This window comes from Balaenoptera ricei, chromosome 17, assembly GCF_028023285.1.
Source record: "Balaenoptera ricei isolate mBalRic1 chromosome 17, mBalRic1.hap2, whole genome shotgun sequence".
NCBI classification, from domain to species: Eukaryota; Metazoa; Chordata; class Mammalia; order Artiodactyla; family Balaenopteridae; genus Balaenoptera; species Balaenoptera ricei.
The window spans coordinates 28,294,782-28,315,367 of NC_082655.1; the positions used below are offsets into that span (position 1 = coordinate 28,294,782).

The following is a 20,586-nucleotide window of genomic DNA, read 5'->3' on the forward strand; positions in this document are numbered from 1 at the left end:
AATTTAAACAAAGCTTTAATTTACTATATCCCCCAGATTCTCATCTCCATCATTCAGTCCAACACATGCTCAAATTCACTTTTCCTACATCAACTACATAATAATTCCCACACTTAATTTACTACGTTTTTAAATATTAGTGACTGAATTCACTCCTTTTGCACATAGTAAGTAAAACAGAGTCTTGGTTTAAATTTAAACACTATTTTAAAAAATAAAGAACAACGACTGGTCCTAAGATGTAATATTCCATGGGAAACTTTACACTGTGTGTGTTTTGCCAACAAACTGAAACGTTAACATATTTAAAATATATATTCCTTAAAAAAACCCCAAAATGTCTAGAATGGCTTCCCTGAATTTTTTAGACTATTTATTACCGCTATATTTTTTTCATCCTTGGATTTACCTTGTCAACTCCCATTCATCATCCTTCCACCTCTGATAAGACATCAACTTTTCCATGAAACTCTTCCTGACACCCTCTCCCCACTGTATTTTATCTTCATTTTGTGTCTACTTCTATCATTTCAAATGGAACACACTATTTAACATTGGTTTATATGTATGTCTTCCTTAATGATGTTAAGTATCTAGAATGTGGAAGATAATATTTTGTATTTGGATCTCGGCAAAAAATGTTGAAGAAATAATTGTTAAAGAGCATAACTGAAAGTCTGCACTTGCTAGGTAAATAAGGCATTTGTTTAACCCTTTACTGAGATGTTCCTTAATTCATACAATTTCAGACTTAGAAGAAAAATGACTGAAATCAGATGCCTTACTTTTGGTGTTCTGCAGGTTATCTTATTCAAATCCCCTTCAATTACATTGCAGGTTTCATTTCCGACTAATACCTTTGAATTTTCATTAAAGCCAGATCCAGATAGAGTCAGAAGAGTACCACCTTCATAAGTAAAAACACAAAATCAGACAACAAAAACACATTAGATTAACTATAACAAAAAGACACTTCAGCAGTCATCTAACACCATTCAAGAATTGTCTAATCATCCAAGAGACAGGTTGGCAAATAGATCAAGGACCAGCCTCGAGATATATAGAATCATCACCACATACCCGAGTCTGAGCTCTGGAGTCTGGAGCCGTAAAGGGGCTGGGCTAAGTGATTTAATGAAATAACACAGATTTGCAACTAACATTTGTTTTTGTGTCTTCATCCTAAAGAGAAATTATGCTATTTCTATTTACTCAACCAATGGGAAACGAGAGTGAATTAAGACTCATACAAAATTCCAAATTTTAATACCTTTAAATAAAAGAAAAACTAAGAAAAAATCCCAACAAAATAAAAATAACATAAAATATAAAAACAGAACACACCAAAAAGATCAAGGCCAAAGCACAAAATCCACAATTAAGCATGGTCAAACAAACAAACAAACAAACACAAAGGAAATGAAGCAGGACAGGAAAAATGTGTTATTTTCTTTCCATCTTCTGCGTCAGCACCCCTTTCCCTGATTTGTTTCTGGAACTTTTTCTGGGTCTAGTAGCTCCACTGAGACTGTGATTATAAATGGAGCAGCTGGTAAGCAGAATAATAACTAATACATCTTATCTTGACATAATTAATGAGCTTGTTATAGACACATGTAATAATTGATGATATTAATTCAATAACCTAAGATGTAAGTAGAAGCAGTCACCCTGCCTTGCGCTTCATAAGAAAAGAATTAGTCACCCACTGAATCACTGTGCCTTCTAAAAGAGGAGTCTCCTTTGTTCTATATGAGGAAGCTTTGGAGCCCTCTCTCTTCACCCTGGTCTAGAAACAGTTCAATGAAATGATGGAAAGGTATGCAATTTTCTTTGTTTGGAACAATTAACTATTACCTGCTAGGCTTCCAGAGGCAGGCCAGATGTGTGAGATCTGACTCTGATAAATGAAGTATAACTCCTCCTCCTCTGTATTCTGTGCTAGTCCAACATCACCTATGGACACAGCAACTGGGAAACGTCCAGCACTTCCATTCAGAATCTGGCAGTTGATCTCATTTTCTTGTGATAAAAGAAGAAGAAAATGGTCAAGAAATGCTTTTGTTAGATAAAATTACTGAAATTTTATATTTGCAAATATAAACAGTGGCCTTCATTTTTATACTCCAAGAAATATATCTAAGGAAGACTACTCATATATTAATGGGAGGAAAACCTTTACGAACTACCTCATGTTACGAATCGGACAGGGCTAGAAAAGAGTAAGGTAAAATAATAATGAAAGTGGAGTAAACAATTTGCTCCTGAGTACTCCACTGTGGCAAAAAAGTTACTATAAGCAGAATTTTAAATCCTAACCTATAAGATCATTTATATGAATAATTCTAAAAACTGTGGTCCAATATATTGTTTATGTCCCAAACTGAGTAAAATATTAGGTTTCAACAAGAAAACTGATAAAAACTAAGTGAAAAACATTCTTCATTTCATTTAGAACAGCATATGTGCACTTATAATACAGGTGCAATACTGACTATTAGATCTCAAGAATGCATAGAAGATGTAAATTAAAAACAACTTAAATGATATGGAAGGTGAATTTGCTTATGTAATTCCAACTTATTAAAATTAATAAAAATACCTAGGATAATGAAAGAGAATTTTTAGGGACACAAATAATTATGGTCCTCACTTTTCTGTAAACAGAAAATATGATCTTTAAATTCTACATTAATACATAGAGGACTATGAAGTTTGGACTAGAAGTCCAGGAAGATGGCTATGTCCTCTTGCTATGACTAACGAGGCATTTTCAAAGCACGGGCAGAGGGGACCATGGAATATCAGAGCTACAATTCATGTATTTTTGTGTCCCAGAGACACACTAAAGAAGGAAAGATTTCATGTAATCATTTTATGAGGAAAAAGAACAAAAATCAACTGTTATGGGATAAAGACACTGTACCACAGTGAAAGAATTAGTCTGTGGTCATAACCAAAGATTAAAAAGATAAGGTATTTATCCAGAGCAGTTTGCCAATTTCATAACCCCAAAGGTACTCTATAGGAAAATCACTATTGTAACACTGCTCTTTGATTCTACTTTCTCTTAGAGAAAAACAATTAGACTCAAAAATAATGATTTTAAATGAATCTACCATTCACAGAAAGAAGAGAGCAACCTGCTGGTCCAACTGAGACCGATACAGTTGAACTAGGAGAAAATCCCGAGCCTGATACAGTTAGAATTGTGCTTTCTTCATAGGACCCTGAAAAGGATAAATTTAAATAACAATATTAAAATGACAAAACATAGAATCTGTTGTTATGAAATCAGGTATTTCTCAGAGAAAAGTGAGCCTATCTTCTAAAAGATATAAACAATAAGCCTATAAGCAAGCAGGGAAAAAAGACATATTTATTTAGCAATGGTACTTTTTTTCCATTGAATTACTGCACAGTGCTTCGTGTTTTGAATCTGTGTGTTTACAGAGATTAGTGGAAAGAATTATCTGACTAAGTATATAATGTTGTAAGGAAAGGAAAATCATTCATATGACAAAGAAATTAAACAGACATTTCCATATGGTAACTTAGACTAGGACAGAACCGCCACCACAAACTCCTGAGAAAAGAATAAACTGTACAATAACTGTAGTAGACACTTTCCATTTGAAATAGGATATGATTACTTTATCTGGGATGATACCCATCCTAAAGTGCCTGGGCTATTCCAGGTTTATACTTGCTGGCCCAGCATCCTATACTGAATGTTCTCCATTCACTCTTAAAGGTATCCAGATTTGATCAATAAATGACACGGTCACCCGACTCATATAACATCACACACAACACAGATTATAAATGGATTTAAATAGCTAAGAATGAAAAACAAAACTTCAAAATTTTAGAAGAAAACATAACCGAATACCTTAATGACGTTAATGTAGAGATGGATTTCTTAAATAAGATACAAAAAGCCATGGTTATCCATAAAGGAAAAGATATATAAATTAAAATAAATCAGTGATTTAAATGTTTCCATGAACAAGATACTAAAAAAAATCATAAGTGAAATACTGGGAGAAGATGTGTGCAAAGGATCAGCAAACATAATATACAATATACAGTGCAAGTTGATAGAAAAAAGACAATCTGATAAGTGGATAAAAGATGTTAACAAGCAATTTGCAGAAGAAGAAATAATCTAAATGTCCAAGAAACATACAAGAAGATATTCCTGTGCATTACTAATCAGGGAATAGACAACATTAAAGCAATGATGAGATAAATTCTTACACTCATCAGATTGACCAAAATTAGAAACTCATAATATGAAGTGTTGGCAAAGATGTGGGGGATATGGTGCTCTCATACCCACTGGAGGCACAGCCACTTTGGGGAGCAATTTGGTCACCTAATGAACTGAATACACATATACCCATTAATCCACATGTAGGTATAAACCCTAAAGAAGCTCTAGCATGTATGTGATAGTAGATTTGTACAAGAAAGCTCAATACAGTCATGTGTAAAAACAAAACACTTGTAAACGATGTAAATGTCCATCAACAGAAGAACAAATAAACTGGTGTATCCATGAAGTATTTTAGTGATGAATTAGATATACATAAAACCATATAAATATTTCTCAAAATGAATGCTGAATGACAAAATATGCAAATGATATTTACAATGTAATAGCTCATTTGTAAACTTAAAAAACTGGCAAAATTACCATATGTATGTTATACACAAAAGGTATTTAAAATGGCATGGAAGAATACACACAAAATTAATTATTGTGACTGCCTCTGGGGAAGTTCGTAGGGGACCAGCACTGAGCATGGTGCTTAGAGAGAACTATAATTATAAAAAAGTCTGAAGAATATATTCTTTCAACACAAAGTTGTGCTATTTTAAAGATTTCAATGGGTTTTTTCTTTTTGTTTGCTGATTTATAATTAGCAGGTGAATTTTGCTACTAGTCAACAAGACTAAATATATGATTATAGTATCTGAGCTTACCTTTCTGACTGAAAAAAAGCCACCCCTTACAATCCTTGGTCATGCTGTTTATTTCAATCCTTGGGAGTTCAGACATAATATAATCTGTTTTTTTTTTTTAAAGCAATCACGTACTATGAAGGTATTTTACAATGTGTCCCCCTAGACTGAGTTCTCGGCAATAATTTTTCTATCTCTTATTCTCAAATCTAGGACCTAATTATTTTCTTTTACTAAACAGTAGTTCTCTTGTTACTGGCCTTTTAGTACTATACCTCCTAGAAGTTGGTGAAACTGGAGAAGCAGAATACTAGTGAGTCCAACTTCAACAGTGATATTTTTTGCAAAGATAATTAATGATCTTTCCATAGCTTTCTGATCTGATAGATTTTTTTCACTATGTAGGTTTGCTTGCCTTAGTTAGAATATAAAAAAATCATTATCAGGGTTTACATTTTTGCTAATTGTCTTCCCTCCCATACTCCAAGTTCGATAGCAAGAGATTACCTTGGGAAGGGCTTATGGCCCAGACTTGAGGAGTAGTTGTGGGATCCCATGTAAACCCACAGTCACCTGAACATTTAGCTGGGATTTCATTAACATAGACTTCAACCTTCAAATAAAGAAACACAGAGGTAACAAGGGTAGCATGGTTAAATAGACAATGCATAGGATTCAGAAAAAGTAATGGAAATTTGCTTGTTTGCTGGTTTGTTGGTTTCCAAAAATTAGTCTATTCTATTTATACTTTTTCTGTTTTGACACTTCATTGATTCATTCAGCGAATGTGTCCATTATACGTCAGGCACAGTTGTAAACGTATCAAACACATTTAACAAAACAGATGACATCCCTGCTGTTACTGAACTTATATTCTAGTGGAGGTAGGACAGAGAGCCTTGCATAAGGCTATAAACTTACAAAAAAAAGAAAATGCACATTATGCCCTGGGGGTGATAAGTGCTATGAAGAAAAATAAAGGTTGCTCTTGGGAAAGTCACCTACACCCCATACAATTTAATTTCCTCATCAGTAAGTGGTAACATTAATAATTACTTTACAGAGTTGCTATAAAGATTAAATGAAAGAATATATTTTCAAATACTAACAATAGAGCTTAAAATTCATTCTTTTAAAATAAGGAAGATAATTTTCCCAAAAGTCACAAAATAATATCATTGAGTTGATCATCTGTTAACAGATAGTCACATGAAAAATAAAGATGTCATCTCTTCTGTTTTACCAGGTCTTTAATGTATTACAAAATAGTTATACATTTAAAATTACATCACGAGGAAACTTTCAAAAATACCTGTGGCTGTTTGCTGGGTGTACGAAGTAGGTCTCCCAGTATGCGCTGTCTCAATAAGCCACCTTCCTTTATCCTTGTAACCATCATGTTAGCCTTTTCTCCAAAAATGTTGGAATCATTGATCTATTTTTAGATGAGATTATTTTACTAGAAAGGTTATAATAAATATGATCACAGTAGTTTTTCTTTTTAAGTTTAAGCATGGTTAAAAGTGAAAAGCCAAAGGATGAAAAAAATTCAAAGCCATTTAATCACATTTTTGGAAAAGAAGCCTCTTCAAAAATGATCATAATCTACCCAAGAAAAAAACTGATAACATCATTGCAGTATCATATATTGCATCAATTACAACTTAAATTAAATGACTAAAATTAACTTGAATATTTAGGATAAAATTTGTCTAAGGAACATGAATTTACTTAATTTGATTTTTTCAAAATATTCTATGCTCTTTCTGAATATGACCATTTTGATAAATGATTCTTAAATAATTGAAAAATGTAGTCCTCTTTCCACCCGAGAGTCAACTTTTCCCCTTTAGCATTTTTGGTCTCTACCAAAACTACTCTTGGTTTTTCATACACTCATGGAATTATATTTTTCTGCCAATGGTAAAAATGAAACCAAATCAGATCAATATGTATAATTTGGTCATTCCAAAATCGTGCTGCCAATATGGTAGCCTTCAGATGCATACAGGGTCTAGCAAAGAGACAGGAGTCTCCATGCTGGGCCTGTGGGAGCCAAAGTGACCAGGAGCAGAAATGATGAATAAAGCAGAGGAGACTGGTCAGGAAAGAGTGAAGGCAGTAGGTGTGCAGACACCAGCAGAGGACCAAGAGGAGATCAGTCACTAGAGCTGTCTCAGTTGCAGAATTTTCTTATTCTAGTTTCTGGCCATGTGTTTCCTTAAAATAACCCCCATATCTTTATGACATCCATACAGTCTATGTATGGTACATTATATTCTATGTTTATTGTTTATATACCTTTTTTTGAATCTCCTGTCCCCCAGCGCCTCTGTTTTTTCCAAAATGGTTTTATAAGTAGAGTTCTGTATTTATTTCCACCGTTTGTATCATTTTAACAACCATTTTTCTATTGATGGGAATTTAGGTTTCTAGGTTTTTTACTATTACAAATAATACTGCAGTGACTAACTTTGTGCCTATTTCATTTCATATTTGTATTATTATTTCAGTAGAAGAGAGTAACACAGCTGAGACTGCTGAATCATAAGGTATCTATATTCAGATACAATTAAATTATCCTTCCAAAAGCTCGTACTAATTTACTGTCTCACCAACAGTGCATGAGGGTGAGAGTGCATCTCACACTCTCATCATCACTACAAAGCATCATATTTTTCATGTTTGATATCTGAGCCCCCAGTCTCTTCCAGACCCTTCTCTGTCACATATTCTGAGCCTGACTTCCCTCCCTGCCCCCAACCACACTCTAAGCAAAAAGTAATTAGATGAGCACTTAAGTTGCGGCCCTGTTGTGAACTTGAAAAGGTCATCTTTGAAAGCAGAAAAGTATCCAAGGTCCTAGAACACAGCTCTAGCGCACAGTGGTAGAATTATAGACAGAGACGCTGACTATGCTTGGCCCCCCTTACGTACACCCAGATTGAGTCCTGAGACTGCCCCCGCCTGTGCTCCTCCTGCCCCTGTCACAGGTCTTCCAACCAGCATATTCCCCCATAGGGGATCAGGAATAAAGCACCAACAGCTATTCTCCACGAAGGAGAATGCCTGGTCAACTTAATTTACAACGATCTTCTTCTCAGTTTCCTTTTATTAATGTTTAGGCTATAGCTTGCATTTTTAAAATACACACAGTCTCCAGTTCTTTTTGGAATGAGGCAGGGTGCAAATAAGCAACGAACACACAGAAGAAAACAAAAACCAGGCGAAGTAAGGGAACCTGCAGCAGATTCTGCTTTCCACATGTGCTTCTCCACTTGACGTGCCATGAGTACCCCGCACAGCTTCCCTCTCGTGTAACTGAGACTTGTCCCACTTCTTCTAGACTCTGGAGAGCAAACTGCAAATCTGCAGCTGACACAGCAGCGGGAATACCTGCAGTCGCAGAAGGATGGCAAACAGCGGGAGTCAAAAATTCACAAACCTGTGGCCACCCTTAACATACATGAAATGTATTTTATCACTTGTAAACCAACAGTCCTCCTCCAAATATGGAAAAAATGAAATTTGCATATTACTTAGGCAACAAATTTATATATTTCTGAGAAACAAAAATTACATGAGTAATGTACCTCAGACATTGAGCCCTGGCTCAAATACTTTTTAAAAAAAAATCAGTTAACTTTATAGATAACCAGTAAGCTATGGATGTAAAAGAGAAACAAACTTTTGGGAATTTAACCTGGTATATCTGGTGAGGTGATGAAGAAAATGTGAAAATGTCATTTTTCTGAACAATTTAGTTTTACATTACTGACATAATCTCAGCTCTATAAATTACATAGAGAAATAATATTAAAAAGAAATACTCCAAAATGTTTATGATGGTTGTCTAGATCAGTACAGTCCAACTGATACATAGACCAAAGTTATGAACTCTTTTCATATACCTTTGAGAATATGTCCATAAGCATGAATGTCAAAGCTGCCACTTAGAGGTGGAGATGCTGCTTGAACTCTTTCAATACGAATCTTTGACTCCCCCGGCCAAGTATTTCCTCTGTAAACAGACTCATTCTCTGTCTCGTTTGTGATTGTCTAGTTTCCAAAATAAATATTGATAAAATGATTAAACATAACAATGGCTAACCGGATTTCTATTTCACTGGCATACAATCCTGTGACATGACATAAATGAGCCTCAGGTATTCAGGACTCCTCAGAACATTAAGGAGAGTCACATAAATCAACACAGGCCATACCTATATAGCTGCGATAATGAGGCCCAAGTCAACTCAGTCATCTGTGCAGCAATCAGCTGAAACCACAGTAATACCTCATTAATTCAGAGTGTACCTACCATCGCTCAAGGAACAAATATTTACTGAGCAGGCATTCTGTTCAAGGTACAATGCTAATCACAATGGGAAGGCAAAGAAACATGAGATACGGTCTTGGCTATCAAAAAATTAAACACCTTTTTGGAGAAATAACATATGGAAGCTTGAAAACTTAACTAAAAGGAAGTATATGATCAATACAGCGACTGATCCAGACTCAGGAAATACCTGTCTAATGTTGAGTGTCAGTCAACTGACAGAAGAAACATGTGCAATAAAAATTCATAGATTGTAACTCGAAGAGTGAAGATGATATTCTCCTGCTTCTGATCCCTGCTAATTTTGTGGAATTTAAAATTATAAGCTCTAGGGGACTTCCCTGGTGGTCCAGCAGTTAAGACTCCACGCTCTCAATGCAGGGGGCCTGGGTTCGATCCCTAGTCAGGAGACTAGATACCATGTGCCCAATGAAAGATCCTGCACGCGGCAATGAAGACCCCACGTGCAGCAACTAAGACCGGGTGCAGCAAATACGTAAATATTTTTAAAAAATAACTATAAATAAATAAAATAAAATAAAATTATAAGCTCTATTGCCCACATAAAGGAGTGAACGTAAGTGCCAAAAGACATATGCAAGAATGTTCAGAGCAGCTTTATTTATAATAACCCCAAACTGGAAATAGTGCAAAAGCCCATCAATAGAAAGGATAAACAGTTGTATATTAATACCATGGAATATTGTACAGCAATGAAAAAGAACGAACTATAGCTAGCTATACGCAACAGCATGAATCTCACATTATTAAATAAAAGAAGATGCAAAAGAGTACATACTGTATTATTCATTGATATGAAGAGTAAAAACAGGGACTTCCCTGGTGGTCCAGTGGTAAAGAATCCGCCTTCCAATGCAGGGGATGCGGGTTCCATCCCAGTCGGGGAACTAGGATCCCACATGACACGGGGCAACTAAGCCCACACGCCACAACTATTGAGCTCGTGCGCTTCAAAGAGAAAGCCCACGAGCCGCAAACTACAGAGCCCACCTGCCCTGGAGCCCTCGCGCCACAACTAGAGAGAAATCCACGCACCGAAACTAGAGAGAAGTCTGAGTGCCACAATGAAGAGACCTCGTGCTGTAACAAAAGATCCTGCATGCCTCAACAAAGATCCAGCGCGCTGCAACTAAGACCCAATGCAGCCAAAAAAATAAGAGAAATAAATAAATAAATATTTTACTATTTAATAAATATTTTTTAATGTTTATTTTTAAAAAAAGAGTAAAAACAAGCAAAACTAATTAATGGTAGTAGAAGTCAAAATAGTGGTTATCTAAGGGTGTGGGGTAAGTAATCTAATGACAAGGAAAAGGCATAAAGAAAGCTTTTGGGGGGGTCTAATGATTTGCTTTATCTTGATCTGGGTAGTGATTACATGAGTGCATTTACTTTGTAAAAATTCATGGACTTCAGCAAGATTGCAGGATACAAGATCAATACACAAAAACCAATCACATTTTTATGTATAAATAACAAGCATGTGGAAACAGAAATTAATACAAGACCCATTACAATGGCTTCAAAGAAAATGAAATACTTACATATAAATCTAACAAAATGTACTGAATCGGACCTGAAATTGCAAAATTGCAAAATGCAAGATGTAATCAAAGAAGACCAAAATACGTTGGACAAAAAAAAAGCAAAGAAGACCTAAATAAATGGAGAGACATATTGTGTTCATAGATTGGAAGACTCAACATGGTAAAGGTGTCAATTCTCTCTATAGGTTTATATGCAATCTATAGGTTTAAATGCAATTCTTATCAAATTGCTAGCAAGATTTTTGTAGCCATAAACAAGCCTATTTCAAAATTTATATGGAAAGACACAGGACCTAGAATAGCTAAAACAATTTTTCACAAGAAGAGTAAAGTGAGAGGAATCACTCTTCCCAATGTTAAGGCTCACTACATAGCTACAGTGATCAGAAGGGTGTGGTATTGGTGGAAGGATGGACACATAGAGCAATGGGACAGAATAGAGAATCCAGAAATATATCCAAACAAATATGCCCAACTGACTTTTGATAAAGGTACAAAAGTAATTCAACAGAGGAAGGATAGCTTTTTCAATAAATGGTGCCAGAGCAACTGGAGGGATAGGCAAACAAATGAACCTGGACCTAAAACTTCACATCTTATACAAAAGTTAACTCAGAATGGATCATGGCCTTAAATGTAAAATGTATAACTATAAAACTTTCAGAACAAAAATAGAAAAATATTCAGGATTTAGGGATAAGAGTAGAGTTCTTTGACTTGAAACCAAAAGCACCATTCATAAAAGGAAAAACTTGATAAACTGGATCTCATTAAGAGTGTTGTTCTATGAAAGACCTTACGAAGATGATGAAAAGGCAAGGTACAGACTGGGAGAAAATATATGCAAACCACATACCTGACAAAGGACTTATATCTAGGATATATAAAGAGCTTTAAAAACTCAACAATAGGAAAATAGTCCAATTAGAAAATGGGCAAAAGGCATGAACAGGTATCACAGAAGAGGATATATGGGTGTTCAACATTATTAGCCATTAGGAAATGCAAATTAACACCAAAATCAGCTAACAGTATATACCCCATCAGAATGGCTAGAATAAAAAATAGTGATAATGCCAAATGCTGGCAAATTTGTGCAGACACTGGATCACTCATACATTGCTGGTGGGAATGTAAAACGGTGCAGCCACTTTGGTAAAGAGTATGATAGTTTCTTACAAAACTGTACACGTGCTTAACATATGAACCCATAATTACACTGATGGGCAATTAACCCAGAAAATGAAAACTTACATCACATGGAAACCTATAGATAAATGTTCGTAGCAGCTTTATTCATAACACCCAAAACCTGGAAACAACTCAGATGTCCTTCAAGGGGTAAGTAGTTAATAGACTATGGTGCCTCCATCCCATTAAATGTTACTCAGTAACAAAAATGAGCAAACTATTGATACACACAACTTGGAGGGGTCTCAAGGGAATTATGCTGAGTGAAAACAGCCAATCTCAAAAGGCTAAATACTAGTATGATTATATAAAGTCTGATTCCTTTTCTACAACATTGTTAAATGCCAAAATTATAGAGACATTAGTGGTTGCCAGACATAAGACTGTGCAGAAGGGAGGGAGGTGGGTGTGGCTGCATAAAAGGGTATCATGAGGGATCCTCGTGATGGAACTGTTCTGTGGGGGTCAGCTGAATCTACACAGGCAATAAAAATTGTACAGAACTACACATGCACAGGCACACACAAATGAAAGCATGTAGAACTGGTAACGTCTGAATAAGTTTGGTAAATTGTATCAATGTCAATTTTCTGACTGTGCTATTATGCTATTGTTATAAATGTTACCATTGGGGGATAATGGGTGAAGGGTATGGGAATATTTATGCATTATTTCTTACAACTGCACATAAATCTACAATTATCTCAAAGTTACAGTTTTTAAAACAATTCATTAATCTGGACATTTAACGTATGTGCACATACGTTATTAGATTTTGTTAGAGAGCTAAGAGGCTGAAAAACATTTACAAGACATTTATCTTGAATATACTAAGACTAAAACATTGGGCCTGGATGGGGTAAAGGCAATTTTCGTGGAACACTTATAGTTTTTCAGTCTTTTTAATCATAAAACTGTTAACACAAAGTTCTCTGTGAGACTCAAATTATAATATTTAATTATTATTTAAACTTTAATCTTGAACTTATTATACTTGGTTTTGGTTTGTTGTAGGAAATTATATTAACTAATTGTATATTTTTGTAAAAAATTAAATGTAAGAATACTCCTCATAATTTTAACATTTAATACAGATCTTATACCCAAACAGTACAAAATACTGTCCAGATCCTTTTGGAATTATGGAAAACCATCTCTTTCCCCTTGTATCAATTTTGATACAAATAAAAAATAAATGGTGCTTATAACAGAAACAATTTTAAAACATATGCAGAATCTCAAATTTTCTTTAATAATCTCTGTTCAAAGATCTTTATTGGGAGAGCCCACAAATTTTTCTTTTACCTCAACAGAGAAAACTCTACTTAAATTTGACTAGCTGATTCTTAAGGCTATTTCCTCCTGCTTTTTTTCCCATCGATATATTTCATTAAAAAATTGTTAATGTTTAAAGTGAATTTTCATACTCAAGTTCAAAAAGCCTCTAAATCTTCATTTTATCCTTAGAATAACTGTCTTGTTCTATTAAAAGATATCTAATCTGTGTGTCAGTTCTTCACAAAAAAAAAATGTTTTAAGTTTACTAGGTCAAGGCTAATGTTTCATAAGTTGAAAATAGCTACTCACAAAATTCTAAGCTTACCTGCCCAAAGCTCACAGCCATCATGGGTATATTATAACTGCAATTACATGATGTCATGGTGACAGAATATTGGTTGGTTATACTTGATCCATTAATTTTGGTCTGATTGACCTGAAAGTGCTTTAAAAATATTCCTCTATTTGCTAATGCTGGAAGTCTTCTCTTTGGCATTTCTAAAGAACATAAATAAACAAAGTAAATGGGAGATAAAATTGCACAGCTTGTGCTGCTAAAAAGAAAAGCATCAAATAATATCCATGTGTCATGGAATAAGCTGTTTAAAATCAAATTTTAGAAAGAAGACCTTAAGGAAAGTAGTTTGTGAAGCTTGGCAAACCTTCACTTCTAGAATATAAAGCTTTAAAGTCTTTTGATATATGAGCCTCATTGGGTAAAACAAGATACTGAAAAGCCACCAAGCTCTGGGTTCTATGCAGCCTTCTGCGGGCCAGTTAGTTTTACTCTGTTGTAGGTCCCTGAACGTGGTGCTCACTAGGACGTGTGTTCCATGAGGGCAGGCCCAGGACTGCCTGGTCCTCTGTTCTTTCTTTGGTACTAGACACATTGCCTGCCACATGGTAGGTGCTAAATGAATGTTGCTTAAGGAACCACAACCTTTATCTCAGCACAAATCAGCTGTCTTATGTGCTCCACCAATCACAATGTAGGTCTGGTGATAGTGGATTCAAAAAGAGTGACTCAAAAGTACAGTAACATTTAGTTTTTAGCTAGTTGAATCATGACCTTGCACTTGAAAATTGTTCCAAAGGAAAGGATTCCAAAACTCCTCTGTAATATGGTAATAGTCACTTATTAAGGTGACTGTTTGGAGTTAGGCTGATTTTTAAAAAGATTGCAGTTTAAGTTTTATTATTTTATTAGCATATCTCACATATATGAGTCTATTAACATAACTAGAAAAAAATACTAAAACTATGAGAAATAAAGTTTTCATTTACAGTTTTACTAATTATCACAATAAAGTCCATGGAAAGTTTCAGCTCATTCTTATAGACAGACATCAATGTCAATAGTTGCCTTTCAGGAACAGATCTCTATCTTTGTAGTTGATTTCTCAAAAATCAAACAAGGCAAAATTAGAATGTTTGCCACAGTTTACCTGTAAACAGAATCCAGGACTATAAAACTAATTCCTGCTTTAATGACAAAGTTTACATTAAGGATGCATTTATCTTTAGAATAATCACCTGGTCCTATTCATTAAAAAAAATATGATTTAAACCATAGTATTATTGGGATGAAAGAATGACAATATTTAGAGATTAGTGTTTCTATCTAACCTACAGAATATAAATAACGTCCACAATAAGATTTTAGTACAAAGTACGTTTAGAAGGTTTAAGTTTTAGATATGAAATGATACAATATACCATCCAATGCTGCAATTGTAGATGTCTGTCCAATGTATACAATATCCACATAGAAAGACTGTGATTCTGATGCTTTCTGCAAACTAATCCTCTGAAGAGAAAAACTGGTCCCAGTGTATTTGGTTTGTATGAGATCCAGAAGGTCTATACAAGTGTAGGTCCAGCTGAAATATGGTTGTTTAATTAGGTGTATAGATCAGTTACAATGTTCAGTGTAAACAAATACATTATAAAAAGCATTAAAATCTTAAACAGTAAAAGTTTTTTTTTTCCCACAAGAAGACCATAGGCAAGCTTTATTAGCGCAAAAAAACAGCCACAAGGGACAGCAAGCAGAGACTTTACATTGGCAGTGAAAGATTTAATGTTGCATCCAAAAGATAGGTTTTCTTTTATTTGTAACCTTGGCAGTAGACATAGGAATGTAAAATAACATTCTGTAGTGACAGGTAAGTAAACTAAGGAGCATGCACCTTGGTGGAAAGCATATAGAGACAAGACACAAGAATGAAGCAAACCATTTTAGTGGTGCCAGGGACAGAGCAGCAATTTCAATCCAATACTAAGAAGCAAAACTGGAGCTTGATAATACTTCTGGAAGAGCTCAGTGGAGTTGCATTGCCCCCTATAACTAAGGGACAAAAGGTGCTAAAGTTATTTATAGATACAAATGGTTGCAGAGTGCCTTCTAAACGTATAATTTAGATTCAGAGTTTCCATTAAATACTAACTGCATTGGAATCTCATAAATTACATAAGCAATTTGGTTACAGGAGTTTGCAATAAAGAGATAAATACTGCCATTCAAATAACTAAATACAGTTCAACAATAATCTTTGCATCAGCTACCACTGCACTGATTAACTGACTAGTTTGGGCACCTTCTATTCTCATTTTGAAACTTCATGGTTTACAAACTCATCATGGGATCCACCTCTAGTGCATCAAAGCTTAGACTGACATCATTTTAGAAAATTATATGCAGAACTACATTAAGTTAAAGTGCTCCTTAAATTAAAAAAGTATTTTGGGCCTCTAAGTAGACTTCTACTACTAATTATATGATTCCGAAGTCCGAAAAACTACTTAGAAAAAATGGTACACTGAGCAGGACCCTTTATAAGAGAAATGGAGACCACAAATGGTATCAAAACTTAAACAGCACATAGTGCTTTTGTGGCTAGATAATTCCATTTTCCAAAGGAAAACCAGATTTTACTTCTGGGATTTTGAAGCTTGATTTACAGCTACAAACATCACTGGTTTTGGAGGGTTACAGAACAATGCTTGACAAAAAATGGCACTTTTTGACACTAACAATGTACTGAAAATAAACTAATGCTAACACACCTAATTGATCTAAGTAGACTGTCTGACCTACATAAAAGCAGGTCTAGAAATACCAGCTAGGAGCAGGAGAGTTTACGTCGCCTTGATTGGTAATGGTTTTTAATCAGAGAACCACCCTCTTTTAAAAATCATGATATTCTTGTTGAAAGATCTTGTAGCATTTATGGTCAAGGAAGCCCATTAGTTCCATCAAATGTAGGGCATCTTCAGATTATGGCACAGCAGAAAAACTGCAGGCTAAAGGAAGGACCTACTTAGTGATATGATAAGTGATGGTTTGACTAGCATGGAAGAATTGAGATCTGTAAAATCTTCCAAAATCCTGTTGCAATAGAAGAATGAAATGCATACAGGTGGTGGTGATCAAAATTAAAATTGTGATTCCATTGTTCAATTTGTGCATGTAGGGATGTCCCTTCAAGAAGGACTTTCACTTCATAATGATCTATCACGGGATTACCCCTGATTTGAATCAAACTGGGTATGAGGCAGTGGGATATGTTCATTCTGTGCATAGACTTTCCATGTTCCTTGCCTATTAACATGGAGAGGACTGTCTTGACCCCTGGCATTGTTTCTTCCTATGTGATGGCCAACAGAGAGTAGTTGTGGCCTCTTCTGAGTCAACAATTACCCTAGGGAATTGCAGAATTGTTCCCACTCACTTCATTCATTCCAGGAGCTAACTTCGATCCCATTTTATATATTAGATTAAACTGTGCAATGGCCTCAAAAGATCTATTTATGCATGGGGAGGGGGAATCAACACTTTCTCCAATACTCCTCTGTCTCTTTCTGTCTCTGTCTCTGCTTCTCTCTCTTTCTGCCTATCTTCCTCTTCATCTTCTGTGGAAAACAAAGATGGATCAAATGTATAAAACATGTCCAAAGTGCAAACACAGGAGCCATACGCTGTTTGATCAGATGCCACTGGAGGGTGAAATCTGAACTGTCAGGAAAAGGACATTCTTTTAAAGCATTAATTCAGGAAGATTACTTTGCTTTCATTGGCGGTGGGTGGGGAATCAGTTTTGACTCCTTGTTTTAAATTTTTGTTAGAAAACAAAACCCAAGAGTGTCCTGCAACTTTCTCAGAGAGCAGCTTCTTATAGTTTGTGCAAACACTGTCCACTTCATACACAGAGCTCACTCAGCTCTCTGTCCTTTGAAGTCCACTTCAGGTTTACCAAACTTCAGTATCTGATGAACTTTCTGTCTCTGTATGTCAAAAAATTTTCTTTCTTTACATCCTATGGAAGCATGTCTAGATCTTATTAGTGGGATAAAACACAAATAAGTATCTTTTAATGTTTATTCCAACAATCTAAGGAATATTCAGTGGGAGAATTTTCACACGTCCTGAAGAATTCTTTGAAAGGCTCTTCTTAAATATATTCTCTTTGACAAACACCTCTTGGGTATCTACATTTTAACTATGGCTACCTACTTCATGGTTAGAGATTCTGACACCTACATTTAAAATCAGCTCCCAGTTGCCCTCACTTTATCAACTGATCAGAAAATCTGAAGGGCATTAGGGCCATATGGTCAGGATATGATGCCAGAGGGGTATGCATCAAATACAATATTTTATTTTGAAAACTGAAGACTATAACTTCCCTTCTTCCCTTAACAAAAGGTCATTCCACTTCTTCAGGGAGAAAGCCATAAGCACTGGCAAAACTTCCTTTAAAATTTCAGGTTAAAAAGCTGGGCTGGGGGCACAGGAGGGGGAGGTATCTAAGGATACCCGTATCCAGGTCTCACAGTTCCAACAGGCTCTGTGTGTTCCCACCCACCTGTCTGTTCCATCGCCTGTCACTGCTTCTGTCACTGACCCAGTGGGCACATCTTGTTTTCTCCTGATGGAATTCAGGGACTTAGCTCCGAGGGAGCATCTACAGGCCCCAACTCTGGTTGTCTCTCCACTTTCCCCCTTTCCCCCAACTCATGAGGGATCCATCTGAAAAGTTTTTTAAACCTTTAACAAATAAGATTCCCCTTATAGTCCAACATATTTCTATGAGTTTTGGAGTATACACATTTCTAAAGGTATGGAATGAAAGCTGGTCCCTGCATTTTGAAAATAGTGTTGGGATGATCAAGAAAGCAGGAAGCTTGAAATTGCAGAGTTGGAAGTAGTTTCTTCATCCTGAATTTTCATCCAGAAGTGAACTCCCCCATCAACACCACCTTTTCAGGAATTCCCTGGTGGTCTAGTGGTTAGGACTCGTGCTTCCACTGCAGAGAGCACGGGTTTGATCCCTGGTTGGGGAACTAAGATCCCACAAGCCGTGCAGTGCAGCCAGAAAAGAAAAAAACTGCCTTTTCTTTCCATCTAGTTATTCTAATCTCCCTCATCATCTTACCTATTATTTCTCATCTTTGTTTTTTTTTTTTTTTTTTGCACAAAGTGTAAACGGTTTTTTTTAAATTATGTGTAACACAAAGTTATTTAAGTCAATAAATTTTTAAGGAATTTTGTTTTGTTTATGGCTATCATTTGGTTCTATTTCTAACTTTGGATCATTTTCTCTTCCCTTCTGTCTGAATAGTTAAGCCGAGGCACTGACTCTGCCTCACACTTGCTCCATACACGGCAGTTCTGAGTGTTTATAATCCCACTCCTATGATGAGAATAGAATAGTCCTCTCTATATATTACAGAATGACAGCAACTTAAATGTTACGTATTAAAGTACAATGAAAACTATATAGATTGATACAGGATAGAGAAGAGTTTTTTTATGTAGCTATGACAGAAAAAAAACACAAAAGAAACGTATTAGAAATATTTTTGAAGACATGGAAATCGTACCATGGGTATTTTATGACATAAACTTTACATGAAAAAAAACGTTCTAAAATTGTGGAGAGGAAATGTTCTATATCTTTACTGGGGTAATGATTACGTAACTGTATACATCTGTCATGCTTACTGAATTATGCACTTAGAGTAAATTATGACATTATGTAAATTACACTTCAATAAGCATGACTAAAATTTATGAGGAATACTTTTTAAAATAGAAAAGTTGTATGTGTGTGTATGTGTCGTCATTGTTTTATTGTAAATAAAATTTTTGTGTGTATTGTATATGAAAATTCAAAGTCAAGATTGACAGATTTCAGAAGATATAATAATTAATGGAAACCAAAAGTCATTTTGAAGAACTAAATTGCGCTTGAGGTTATGACAATCATAGTCATTAAACAGCTTTCTCTAGACTCATTTAGTTTCTCGCCTTATATTTCTCTATCTGCATTTTTATGTGTCTAACTTTTGGCAACCAAACCAAGTACTTAAGAATATCTTTTCTCCCTTAACTTTGGTATGTTCATCAAAATATTTTATTTTCTTCATTTACACATTCATTTTGTTTTTCAGTGATCAAAGTCTAATGACAATCTTGCGCTAAGGCAGTTTCTTTCTACCTTCCTTCAGTAACTAGAAACATTATTAGATTTAATAATATATAATTTAAATTCTAAAGTTTACCACTGTTTTGTCTTTTAAATGGTCATGGGTGATGATGACACGACCAATTTTTATTTTCATAATCTATAGATTTATTTTTGGCACAACTGTCTCTGTTAGGAAGCTTATGTAGAAGGCAGAAAAAATTGCAGTTAGATCCACGGTGCACACGATTTCTCAAAAACAAACAAACAGAGTTTACCTTCATAGTTTACATACTATAATTTAAAAATTTCAAATTCATAGTGTAACTTACTTGTTTCCATACGCAAAGTTATATGTAAATTGTGTATCAGTGCTTCTAGTAATCTTGCTTGTGTCTTGGTATTGAAATTTTAGACCAATATAATTTGCCAAGAATCCTTTGTATGCTAAACATAACTACACAGAAAATATTAAAAAAAAAATCAGTAACAATATCTTACCATCAAATTGTTTTGTAGCAATTCAAATGAATTCAATCCAATCCAATAAATATCTATTGAGCATTTTTTATACAAAATGTATCAGAACACAGAGGAAGGAATGATTAATTTCAGACAATGAGATGCAGAAGAATTGGGGAAGATTTTATAGAAGAGGAAGGAGTTGATGTGACCTCACAATTAATGATTAATTCTTTTATTGTTTTCTTAGATATGATTTCCTTAAAAATATGGAAATAACTCACTCCCTCTAGTCATGGAGCTATATAAGGAT

The 20,586-nt window shown here is 35.0% G+C and overlaps 1 protein-coding gene across 1 annotated transcript in view; it reads right to left on the reverse strand.

Annotated features, from left to right (window-relative positions):
• PKHD1L1 (PKHD1 like 1) overlaps nucleotides 1–20,586 on the reverse strand; it is a 150,916-nt gene that overhangs the window by 85,502 nt on the left and 44,828 nt on the right. The window contains exons 21-30 of the mRNA XM_059901432.1: nucleotides 20,144–20,268; nucleotides 15,061–15,224; nucleotides 13,670–13,842; nucleotides 8,880–9,027; nucleotides 8,210–8,364; nucleotides 6,281–6,403; nucleotides 5,476–5,581; nucleotides 3,120–3,230; nucleotides 1,858–2,022; nucleotides 786–907 (exon numbers count right to left, since the gene is read on the reverse strand). Coding sequence (XP_059757415.1) covers nucleotides 786–907; nucleotides 1,858–2,022; nucleotides 3,120–3,230; nucleotides 5,476–5,581; nucleotides 6,281–6,403; nucleotides 8,210–8,364; nucleotides 8,880–9,027; nucleotides 13,670–13,842; nucleotides 15,061–15,224; nucleotides 20,144–20,268 — 1,392 coding nt within the window. The remainder of the gene's footprint in view (nucleotides 1–785; nucleotides 908–1,857; nucleotides 2,023–3,119; nucleotides 3,231–5,475; nucleotides 5,582–6,280; nucleotides 6,404–8,209; nucleotides 8,365–8,879; nucleotides 9,028–13,669; nucleotides 13,843–15,060; nucleotides 15,225–20,143; nucleotides 20,269–20,586) is intronic.